The sequence below is a fragment of the Aquarana catesbeiana genome, unplaced genomic scaffold (assembly GCF_042186555.1).
Source record: "Aquarana catesbeiana isolate 2022-GZ unplaced genomic scaffold, ASM4218655v1 unanchor233, whole genome shotgun sequence".
In the NCBI taxonomy this organism is placed as follows: domain Eukaryota; kingdom Metazoa; phylum Chordata; class Amphibia; order Anura; family Ranidae; genus Aquarana; species Aquarana catesbeiana.
This window is the reverse complement of record NW_027362661.1, coordinates 3,188,993-3,201,810: the sequence shown is the minus strand read 5'-3', so window position 1 is coordinate 3,201,810 and position 12,818 is coordinate 3,188,993. Positions and strand designations below refer to the sequence as shown.

The 12,818-nt window shown below is 44.1% G+C and overlaps 2 protein-coding genes across 6 annotated transcripts in view; one reads left to right on the top strand and one right to left on the bottom strand.

Moving 5' to 3' along the window:
- LOC141121841 (uncharacterized) overlaps positions 1–12,818 on the bottom strand; it is a 168,785-nt gene that overhangs the window by 43,124 nt on the left and 112,843 nt on the right. The gene's annotated exons all lie outside the window — the stretch shown is intronic.
- LOC141121905 (uncharacterized) overlaps positions 1–12,818 on the top strand; it is a 619,894-nt gene that overhangs the window by 538,670 nt on the left and 68,406 nt on the right. The window contains 2 exon segments of the mRNA XM_073611661.1: positions 2,227–2,368; positions 8,723–10,120. Coding sequence (XP_073467762.1) covers positions 2,227–2,368; positions 8,723–10,120 — 1,540 coding nt within the window.

Here is a 12,818-nt window from a genome sequence, read left to right as displayed (position 1 = left end):
GAACCCCGCACCCAAATTAAAAAAAGAAAAGGCTTGGGGCCCCCAGGCCCTATATACTCTGAACAGCAGTATACAGGCGGTGCAAACAAGACAGGGACTGTAAGTTTGTTCTTATGTAGAATCTGTTTGTAATTTGGAACAGGTACATTTTGTAAGTGTAGCTCCAGCCAAAAAATCTATTTTAAAGCTTTTTGGAAAACATAGGGAAGGGTTATCACCCCTGTGACATTTGTTTTGCTGTCTGTGCTCTTCTTCAGAAGATTTCACCTCACTTTCTGTCCCAATAACAATTGGATTTTGAAAATTTGGGGTTTTTAAGGGAAACAAGGATTGGTGATAAATCGGTGGAGGAGACACCTTTTTCCCATATTAACTCTTACAGGAGAAAATTCCCTTTCCTAGGGGTAGATTTTCTCTCACTTTCTGTTGTCTACCTCCGTTTGTAAGTTGGATTTTTGAAAATAGGGGACTGCCTGTATATACTATATGGCCTGCCCTATACACTCTGCGTAAAATTGGGCCTTAGGTGTTGTTGGTACCAGAACACTGTAAGCCCTCACAGTTACTCTTGCTGGGCGCTGGAACGGGCTCTACTGTGAAATACTATATCAAGAATTGTAATTACATGTCACTGTTAAACAGGGGCAGAAAAATTGGGCCTTAGGCGGTGGTGGTGGAACAACACTGTAAAGCCACTGTTCCTAATTTTTACTGACAGTCTACTGACTGGAATGGTACCAGCTGATTGGAGAAAAGCCAATGTAGCACCAATAATTAAAAAAGGGCGAAAATACATCCCTGGGAATTACAGACCAGTTAGCCTAACATCAATAGTATGCAAGCTCATGGAGGAGATGATAAGGGACTATATACAAGATTTTAGTAATGAGAATGGTATGATTAGCAGTAATCAGCATGGATTCATGAAGAATCGTTCTTGCCAAACCAATCTACTAACCTTCTATGAGGAGGTGAGTTGCCATCTAGATAAAGGAAGGCCCGTAGACGTGGTGTATCTGGATTTTGCAAAAGCATTTGACACAGTTCCCCATAAACGTTTACTGTACAAAATAAGGTCCGTTGGCATGGACCATAGGGTGAGTACATGGATTGAAAACTGGCTACAAGGGCGAGTTCAGAGGGTGGTGATAAATGGGGAGTACTCAGAATGGTCAGGGGTGGGTAGTGGGGTTCCCCAGGGTTCTGTGCTGGGACCAGTCCTGTTTAATTTGTTCATAAATGACCTGGAGGATGGGATAAACAGTTCAGTCTCTGTATTTGCGGACGATACTAAGCTAAGCAGGGCAATAACTGCTCCGCAGGATGTGGAAACCTTGCAAAAAGATCTGAACAAATTAATGGGGTGGGCAACTACATGGCAAATGAGGTTCAATGTAGATAAATGTAAAATAATGGCAAAAATATGAATGCAATCTATACACTGGGGGGAGAACCTCTGGGGGAATCTAGAATGGAAAAGGACCTGGGGGTCCTAGTGGATGATAGGCTCAGCAATGCCCAGCTGCTGCTAACAAAGCAAACAGAATATTGGCATTAAAAAGGGGATCAACTCCAGAGATAAAACGATAATTCTCCCACTCTACAAGACTCTGGTCCGGCCGCACCTGGAGTATGCTGTCCAGTTCTGGGCACCAGTCCTCAGGAAGGATGTACTGGAAATGGAGCGAGTACAAAGAAGGGCAACAAAGCTAATAAAGGGTCTGGAGGATATTAGTTATGAGGAAAGGTTGTGAGCACTGAACTTATTCTCTCTGGAGAAGAGACGCTTGAGAGGGTATATGATTTCAATTTACAAATACCGTACTGGTGACCCCACAATAGGGAGAAAACTTTTTCGCAGAAGAGAGTTTAAGACACGTGGCCACTCACTAAAATTAGAAGAAAAGAGGTTTAACCTTAAACTACGTAGAGGGTTCTTTACTGTAAGAGCGGCAAGGATGTGGAATTCCCTTCCACAGGCGGTGGTCTCAGCAAGGGACATCGATAGTTTAAAAAAAATATTAGAAAAACACCTGAATGACCGCAACATACAGGGATATACAATGTAATACTGACATATAATCACACACATAGGTTGGACTTGTGTCTTTTTTCAACCTCACCTACTATGTTACACTTATAGAGAAAATGTGTGGATTTTTGTGATGTCACAGTAATAAAGCTTATATCTTACAGATGATATTCTCTCTCATTTTCTTGATTTAGAGTGGAGATCCAATCGATATAGAATTTGAGGTTAAAGCAGAAGAAGAAGAGAGGTATGTGAGGGATGATCAGCAGTCTATGGAGGAGGATGGAATAACGAGGACATTTATAGAGGAGGACACTCCTACAGAGATCAGCACAGGTGGGTGATTAACACTAAATACATTCCTCCACCCATACTGCTCACTGATTGGTCCAGAGTAGGGTGGGGACTGTGTGATATCAGCCTGTAATCCCCTGGTCACTTTCCTGAGCTGTGAAAACAGGTTTATAGGCGCTGCAACCTTCCCACATAAAAGCTGCGCCCGGTGCTCAGACCTTGAGGCTGCTGACACCTCCAACGTACCAGAACAAGAAGAAGGATAGTCGGCAATCAGGATAACATCCAAAATGGTATTTCTTTATTAAATACTTGTACAAAGCTGTAAAACGCGTTTCAGACGTTAGTCCTTAGTCATGGCTGATGAAAAACAAATAAGTAACACTTTTATATAGTGTATACAAAAGTCACATGATTAACCAACACCGGTGAATTAAAAAGGCAAGAAGGAAAACCTGGCATGACTCCGTGTAATGGAACACGTCACAAAAAAGTAGACATATGAAAAACCAGGCATATAAAAAGTGATCCACAATAGCATGCGTAGTTTGTATTATTTCCAAAATGGAATATCGTAAAAATAGTGGGTGCTGTATAAAGATAATATTGCCTAGATGCTAAATTAATAAAAAAAAAAAAAATCGCATATGAAAAGGCTGGCATATAAAAAGCAATCCACAATAACATACATAATTACTAATGCTATTATCTCAAAACAGAACATCATAATGTCAGTGGATGCTTCATGAGGATGACACTACCTGGATATAATATGTAAAAAAAAAATAAATAAAAGTTTTTTTTTTTAGCTAGGGTTTCCTGAGCTGTGTTCCCCGTCCTGTATTCCTGTATTTCTCTCGGATAATCTTCCTTCTCTGTGCTGCAGACACAATTTATGTATCTAGACTGGATTTATGGAGATTCTGGGGCAGCAAAATGTTCATTTTCACCATAGACGTTACTAGACCTAGGCACCTGGGGTATGTGCTTTGGGTCTTATTCCCCATACCCGGGTATGGCAAGATCTCTGACAGAACAATTCTCCCAGGATTACTTGTTCTGTTGTCTGCTAGCTGTGCCGGGTGGAGGGATATGTCTGTATAGTCTCAGACCCAAGTCACTGAGTGCAGTCTCAGGAGATGGGAGGCAGCGGTGTGGGACCTCTGCAACTTGTCTCATGTAAACATTTAATCTTCCACTGATTACTGAATACCAATATTATGAGTCCTGACCCTTACACTGTATAATTTATATTGTACATTACATACTCCTGACCCCTGCACTATATACTCTGTTGTACATTACATAGTCCTGACCCCTGCACTATATAGTTTATGTTGTACATTACATACTCCCAACACCTGCACTATATAGTCTGTGTCAGTCCTCAAATTTTTGCGAGTGGAAAATGAGGGCTGGCGAGAATGGGCTGCCTGGGAGCGGGGTGGGGGGCATTGCCGGTATGCAAGGTTGTATGGGAGCCGTTCTCTCAGTGATCGCAGAGGGGAAGAGAAAGGAGAACAGGCGGCTGTATGATCAGAGTGCCAAGGAACATCAAAGCTTTCACTTCAATTGCTGTGTGTTCTCTGTACTCACTGTCACATATATAGTAGGTGAGGTTGAAAAAAGACACAAGTCCAACCTATGTGTGTGATTATATGTCAGTATTACATTGTATATCGCTGTACGTTGCGGTCATTCAGGTGCTTATCTAATAGTCTTTTGAAACTATCAATGCTCCCCGCTAACACCACCGCCTGTGGAAGGGAACTCCACATCCTTGCCGCTCTTACAGTAAAGAACGCACAGCGCACTTTCAGCGTCACTTACAACTCCATCTCCTCCGCTCCCCTTCCTCTTTCTGTTGGGGTACCCCAAGGCTCCGTCCTTGGGCCTCTCCTTTTCTCACTCTATACCTCTTCCCTGGGCCAGTTGATCACCTCCCATGGCTTCCAATACCATCTCTATGCCAATGACACACAGATCTATCTCTCCACTCCTCAACTCACCCCCACTATCTCCTCACGGATCTCAAACTTGCTGAATGACATATCGTTATGGATGTCACACCACTTCCTCAAACTTAATCTTTCTAAAACTGAGCTTGTTATATTTCCTCCTTCCTGGTCCCCCTCCTGTGACTTCACCATTAATATCAACAACACAACCATTGGTCCCTCCACACATGCCAGAGTCCTGGGTGTAATCCTTGACTCTGACCTCTCCTTCAGCCCCCATTTCCAATCACTGGCTAAATCCTGCCGCCTTAACCTCCGCAACATCTCCAGAATTCCACCCTTCCTGACTAATGACACTACAAAGCAACTTATTCACTCCTTGATTATTTCCCGCCTCGACTACTGCAACTCTCTCCTTAATGGCCTACCCTTAAGCAGGCTATCCCCCCTTCAGTCTATTATGAATGCTGCTGCTAGACTAATACACCTCACTAATCGATCCGTGACTGCTGCTCCTCTCTGCCAATCTCTTCACTGGCTTCCCCTACCCCACCGTGTAAAAGTCAAAATGCTAACCATAACATACAAGGCCATTCACAACATCGCCCCCATCTACATCACCAACCTCATCTGCAGATATCGCCCTAATCGCCCCCTCCGCTCCTCCCAGGACCTCCTGCTCTCTAGCTCCCTTGTTACCTCCTCCCATGCTCGCCTTCAGGACTTCTCCAGAGCCTCTCCCATCCTCTGGAACTCCCTGCCCCAGTATGTCTGATCAGCCCCTACCCTGTCCACCTTTAGGAGATCCTTGAAAACTCATTTATTCTGGGAAGCCTATCCCACACCCACCTAACAACTGTCCCTGAGCCACCCCCATCAAATCATTCTTTGCAGCTATTACCTTTTGTACCACCACCCCCTCCCTTTAGAATGTAAGCTCTACGAGCAGGGCCCTCCTGTACCTTTTGTATTGAACTGTAATGTAATTGTGTTGTCCCCCTTATACATTGTAAAGCGCTGAGTAAACTGTTGGCACTATATAAATCTCGTATAATAATAATAATATAATAAAGAACCCTCTACGTAGTTTAAGGTTAAACCTCTTTCCTTCTAATTTTAATGAGTGGCCACGAGTCTTGTTAAACCCCCTTCCGTGAAAAAGTTTTATCCCTATTGTGGGGTCACCAGTACGGTATTTGTATATTGAAATCATATCCCCTCTCAAGCATCTCTTCTCCAGAGAGAATAAGTTCAGTGCTCACAACCTTTCCTCATAACTAAGATCCTCCAGACCCTTTATTAGTTTTGTTGCCCTTCTTTGTACTCGCTCCATTTCCAGTACATCCTTCCTGAGGACTGTACTGGAAATACAACACATACAGCCCCTCCTCCTAGTCTGGGGACTTTCATAAACAGATCACCTGTCCAATCCCGGGCCGTGTGACGTATATCAAAGTTCCCCAGCCAGGGGGAGGGGCTGTATGTGACAGTGAGTGTAGGGAAAAGACAGCAATTGAAATGAAAACTGTGATGTTCCTCGGCGCTCTGATCATCTGGCTGGCAATCCTCTTTCTCTCCTCTCTTCCTCTGCACAGGTAGGCTGCATTGGTGGGCACAGGCTGCATTGGTGGACATGGGCAGGCTGCAATGGTGGGCACGGATAAAGTTGTTGTTAATATTTTATTTTTATAACTTGGTTCTGCATAAAACATCTAAGTGTCTTTTTTTTATGAGATCATTTATGAGGGTATGTTTAGGGGCGGGGTGGCGTAGGGGTTGGGTGGGGCAACTGGTGGCCTGGCTAGTAACGCAGGACTTGGAAGTTTTGAGCCCTGCTCTATGTTGTACATTACATAATTCTGATGCTATAAAATCCTCACTGTTGTATCTTATACAATAAGTTGTACCTCACATAGTCCTGACTTTTGCACCCATTTCCTACCAGCTGGACATTTTATATCTGATGATATGATTGGAGCACAGACTTTTACATGCTGATAATAATGTGATAACAGCCTCAAATTTGGAACCTTAAACAGAAAGTGATAATGAGGGAGGAGTCAATAACCCAATGATGGTGGTCTTCAGGATCAGTCCAGTCTCCATCTTGGTTGTTCTCCCCCCATCCTCACTCTCTGACCTCTGGTGGGGCTCAGCCCCGCTGTTATTCATGACTAAATTTAGTACTTCTTGTGTTGGGAATAGGTCATGAGCCGATGTACGAGTGCCGCGGAATGCCCCATAATGCACTGCGAGATCGCAGTTCATTTGTGTCTTTATGATTGGCCAAAGCATGCACCTGACCTGCATGCTTTGGCCAATCACAGCAGGCTCTGCTGATTGGCCAATCATGGCTCAGGGGGTAAAGTCCACGCCCCACTATATATATATATATATATATATATATATATATATATATATATATATATATATACATACACACACACACACATACAGATACACATACACTCTGCATTTAGTGTAGACTAGATATTTAGTGTAGACTCTATATTCAGTCAATGCAGGCAGTGTAGTGTAGTATATATAACACCATGTATTGAAGTGCTTAGAGGGAACCCTGCGCTAAAATTTTTTAAAAAATGGCGTGGGGGTCCCCCCAAAACCCATACCAAGCCCTTCAGGTCTGGTATGGATTTTAAGGGGAACCCCATGCCAACATTTAAAAAAAAATGGCGTGGGGGTCCCCCCCAAAGTCCATACCAGACCCTTATCCGAGCATACAACCTGGCAGGCTGCAGGATAAGGGGGGGATGAGAGAGCATCTTCCCCCCCTCCTGAACCATACCAGGCCACATACCCTCAACATGGGGATGGGGACAAGGGCTTCATCCCCACAACCCTTGCACAGTGGTTGTGGGGGTCTGCGGTTGGGGGGCTTATCAGAACATGGAAGCCCCCAGATCCCACCCCCCCCTATGTGAATGGGTATAGGGTACATTGTACCCCTACTCATTCACCAAAAAGTGTCAAAAAAGTAAAAATTACAGCAGACAGTTTTTGACAATTCCTTTTATTAAAAAAAAAAAGTGTGCCGCAATGTAAATCCATTGTCAATCACAGCGCCCGACGGTCCCAAAAAATATTAAAAAAAAGGAAAATCTTTGCATCCTTGGGAGGCTTCCCTGCGACTGCCATCTTTTTGCTTTGACAGCTGTTATATAGGCAAGGGGGGGCCACCCAGTGATGTAACCACCCCCCTCTGATGTCACATGACATCAGAAGGGGCGGGGTCACTCAGTTACATCCCCCGGTGGCCCCGCCCTTGCCTATATAACAGCTGTCAAAGCGAAGAGACGGTAGTGGCGGGGAAGCCATGGAGGCAAAGTTTCAGGTTTTTTTTCCAAATTTTTTTTGGCACCATCGGGCACCGTGATTGACAATGGATTTACATCGCGGGACACTTTATAAAAAAAAAAAGGAAATTGTCAAAAACTGTCTTCTGTCGTTTTTGCTTTTTTGACACTTTTTTGGTAAATGGGTAGGGGTACAATGTACCCCATACCCATTCAAATAGAGGGGGGGTAGGATCGGGGGGCCCCCTTGTTAAAGGGGGCTTCCAGATTCCGTTAACCCCCCCCCCCACCCACAGACCTCCACAACCAGCGGGCAAGGGTTGTGGGGATGAGGCCCTTGTCCCATCAACATGGGGTAAAGTGCTTTGGGGGGACCCCAAAGCACCCTACCCATGTTGAGGGCATGTGGTCTGGTATGTTTCAGGAGGGGAGGCGCTCTCTCGTCCCCCTGCTTTTTCCTGCAACCTTCCAAGTTGCATGCTCAGATAAGAACACCACACCATTTTTTTTTTGGCACGGGGTTCCCCTTAAAATCTATACCAGACCTAAAGGGCCTGGTATTGATTTTGGGGGGACCCCTGCACCATTAAAAAAAATAATAATTTTGCCGTGGAATTCCCCTTAATATCTGATATGATTTTTATCTATATTGCCAGGATCCAGAAATGCATTACAGCTGCGAGCAATTAAAAAAAATTTTTTTTTGAAAAAAAGGTAGTTTTTAAAGTTATTTTTGCATTGATACATGTTCCCTGGGGCAGGACCCGGGTCCCTATACACTTTTTATGGCAATAACTTGCATATAAGCCTTTAAAATGAGCACTTTTGATTTTTCATGTTGGGAAGATGGTAATGAGTGATAGAGGCGGTGGGGACACTCGTCCTATAATCCCCTCATCACTGTCACTCCTATAAAAGACAGTTCTCGTTGTTTCCTCACTCTCTGACTAAGGTCCATAAATAAAGAAATGAACTGGTAGGAGATCAGAGGACCCATTTACTAGTTACCTTGAGGGGGGAATTGTAAGATCCTCAGAGACAAAGCTGCCTGATGTGGGCGGAGTCCTGGTTTAGGGGAACCAATCTGCTCATGTCTAGTAATAATCTTTTTATTTCTATTTTAGTAGATGGACGGGAGATGAGGAAAACCTCAGAGGATTGTCTCACTTTGTCTCCAGACTGTAAAGTAGAAGATGAGGACATCACGCAGTATAGTCCAGGAGAAAACCCGGCTACCTCAAATGTCCATCCGGCACCACACAGTGTAGATGGACCATCGTATTCCTCTTATCCTGAGGAACCTCAGACTGTGAGGGACGGTGCCGTCCTTCCAACAGAGAAGAGCTTTTCCTGTACTGAGTGCGGGAAGTGTTTCCATTCTAAATCCAAACTTAATGTGCATAAAAGATCCCACACAGGGGATAAGCCGTTTTCCTGTCCTGAGTGTGAGAAATGTTTTACACAGAAATCACATCTGGTCAGACATCAAAGGCTTCACACAGGGGAAAAAACATATTTCTGTTCTGAGTGCAGGAAATGTTTTTTATTCAAAGCAAAATTGGTCACACATCAGAGGTCCCACACGGGGGAGAAGCCGTATCCCTGTCCTGAGTGCAGAAAAAGGTTTTCAGATAAATCCAATCTTTACAGACATCAGAAATCTCATATGTCTGCAAAGCCATATTCCTGTCTGAAATGTGGGAAATCTTTTTCACAGATGTCCCTTCTTTACACACATCAGAGATCTCACACAGGAGAGAAGCCGTATTCCTGTTCTGAGTGTGGGAAATCTTTTTCAAGGAAGTCCAGTCTTTACACACATCAAAGATTGCACACAGGTGAAAAGCCGCATTCCTGTCCTGAGTGCGGGAAATGCTTTTCACGGAAATCCAATCTTTACACACATCAGAGATCTCATACGGGTGAGAAGCCGTATTCCTGTCCTGAGTGTAGGAAATGTTTTTCAAGGAAACATGATCTTTACAGACATCAGAGTTCTCACACGGGGGAGAAGTCACTTTCCTGTTCTGAGTGCGGGAAATGTTTTGTAACAAATGCAGATCTTGTCAAGCATCAAAGGTCTCACACAGGGGAAAAGCCTTATTCCTGCCCTGAGTGCAGAAAATGTTTTTCAGTGAAGTCCAATCTTTATAAACATCAGAGATCTCACACAGGAGAGAAGCCGTATTGCTGTCTTGAATGCGGGAAATGTTTTTCACAGAATTCCCATCTTTACACACATCAGAGATCTCACACAGGGGAGAAGCCACTTTCCTGTCCTGAGTGTGGGAAATGTTTTTCACAGAAGTACCATCTTCACAGACATCAGAGATCTCACACAGGGGAGAAGCCACTTTCCTGTCCTGAGTGTGGGAAATGTTTTTCGCAGAAGTACCATCTTCATAGACATCAAAGATCTCACACAGGGGAGAAGCCACTTTCCTGTCCTGAGTGTGGGAAATGTTTTTCACAGAAGTCCCATCTTCATAGACATCAGAGATTGCACACGGGGGAGAAGCCATGTTTCTGTCCTGAGTGAGGGAATTGTTCCTTGCTGAAGTCCTGTCTTCCTGTACATCAGGGATCCCACACAACCCTCGAAGTGTATTAGTGCCTTGAGTGCGGGAAATGTCTTCTATATGAATGTTGCTGGACATCACAGTTCTCATGTGGGGAAGAAGCACACCCTGATATACACCTCAGATATACTCCATGGCTGATCTTCATCATGTAAGAAACAGTTCATAAGGAGATCAGAGATCACCAAAGATATAATTATTATTATTTAGGATTTATATATCGCCAACAGTTTGCGCAGCACTTTACAATGCAAAGGGAGACCGTACATATACAATAAAATAAAAATATAAAAGGGCCCTGCTCATAAGGGCTTACAATCTAATAGGGTGGGGCAGGTGGTGCAAAGGGTTATAACACTAGGGAAAGAGCTGATGGAAGTGATAAAAGGTTAGTTGGAGATGGGATAGGCTTTCCTGAAGGAGTGAGCTTTTAGGAATCGCCTGAAGGCAGCCAGAGATAGGAGATAGACAGACAGACTAAAGTAGGGAGTTCCAGAGGATGGAAGAGGCTCTGGAGATGGGCATTGGAGGAGGAGACAAGAGAGCAGGAGGTCTTGAGAGGCCGGTTTGGGTGATATTTAGAGACAAGATTAGTGATGTAGGTGGGGGCTGAGTTGTGGATGGCTTTGTATGTTATTGTTAGTATTTTGAATTTAATTATCTGGGCAATGGGAAACCAGTGAAGGGATTGTCAGAGAGGGGTGGCAGACACGGATTGGAGGGATTGTCAGAGAGGTGTGGCAGACACGGATTGGAGGGATTGTCAGAGAGGGGTGGCAGACACGGATTGGAGGGATTGTCAGAGATGTGTGGCAGACACGGATTGGAGGGATTGTCAGAGAGGGGTGGCAGACACGGATTGGAGGGATTGTCAGAGAGGGGTGGCAGACACTGAGCGGTTGGTAAAGTGGATAAGTCTGGCAGCAGCATTTATGATAGACTGAAGAGGGGATAGCCTATGGGGAGGTAGGACTATGAGAAGGGAAATGCAATAGTGGAGGTGAGAGATAACAAGGGAGTGAATGAGTAGCTTGATGGTTTCATTAGTTATAAAGGGGGGGATTTTAGAGATGTTACGGATGTGAATTCTACAAGCTTTTGATAGCGATTGGATTTGGTTCTGAAAGAACAGGTCAGAGTCCAGGATTACACCTAGATTACACCTTACACTAGAGACGGTACTGAAAGCTGTGGGCAGTTATCAAGTGACCAAGGGAGGAGGTGTACATAGAGAAGGGGTCCAAGAGCAGAGCTTTGGGGGACCCCCACAGAAAGAGGAAATGGAGAGAAGGAGACAGAGTTGTAGGTAGCGCTGTGATAGGTAGGCGGAGAACCAGCATAAAGCAGAATCTTGGAGGCCAGGGGAATGGAGTTTATTAAGAAGGAGTGAGTGGTCAACAGTATTAAAGGCTGCAGAAAGGTGGTCTAGTAGAGTATGGAGTAGTAGCCATTGGTTTTAGCAGTTAGAAAAAAATCGTAAGTGAGTTTTATTAAGGCAGTTTCTGCGGAGTGCTACGAGCGAAAGCCAGACTGTAAGGGGTCAAGAAGGTTGTTTTCAGTAAGGTAGGAGCTCAGATGGGTGTAGACTAAGCATTCTAAAAGTTGAGGTGAATGAAAGCAATAAAATGGGGTCTTAGGTTGGTGGGGTTCAGTGAGGGCTTTTAAAGTATGGGAGTGATCTGTGCATGCTTTAGAGGGGAAGGGAAGGTGCCAGTAGAGAGGGAGAGATTAAAGGTGTCAGGGAGCATAGGATAGAAGAAGAGGGTGTGCAAAAAGGAAGGAGGAAGAAATTCCTACTAAGAAGGTCACATCTGCGGAACACCATAGTTGAGTAAAAATATATTTTATTATAGAAAAATCACCATGATTGATAAACAATTCCAGTGAAAAAAAATCAATTCAACCCAGCAGTCACTCTTATAAATGATCTTCCATACTAAAATGAATTAGATTGTAAATGGAAAATGTTTAATGAACCGTACAGTCCAGAAAGAATTCCATGAGACCATAGATAAAGGTGTGTATACCCACTGGCGCAGACGCAGGTACTGTATTGCGGATTCCGCATTCTACAGCTGCCCAGAAATTATATAAATTGTAGTTAGTTCATTCAGATAATTCCTACACTCACAAGAGCTATGCTCTTTAGGGCGTTGAACTGTGACTACAGGCAATGCCTGATCAATCAGGCTTGTAATGACCAAAATCAATCACCCTGGTACAGAGGTGTTCCTTGGAGGATAGTTCATCAAGGGGATAATATAAGAGGGTCTAAACCAGGGGTCTCAAACTGGCGGCCCTCCAGCTGTTGCAGAACTACAATTCCCATGAGGTATTGCAAGGCTGACAGTTACAATCATGATTCCCATGGGCAGAGGCATGATGGGACTTGTAGTTCCGCAACAGCTGGAGGGCCGCCAGTTTGAGATCTCTGGTCTAAACAGACTCCTGATGTCTCACATATGAGACAGAGAAAGGAAACGAGGAAAGAGATTCATCAGTCCCTTTCTCTGTAGCCTCAGCTGCAATGGAGATTAATGAATAGGAATCGCTTGGAGGCTTCCTGTTCATTTACAAATTAAAGCATAGTAAACAGTTTATTATGCTTCAGTGATAAACGGACACAGGAGACATCGGTACT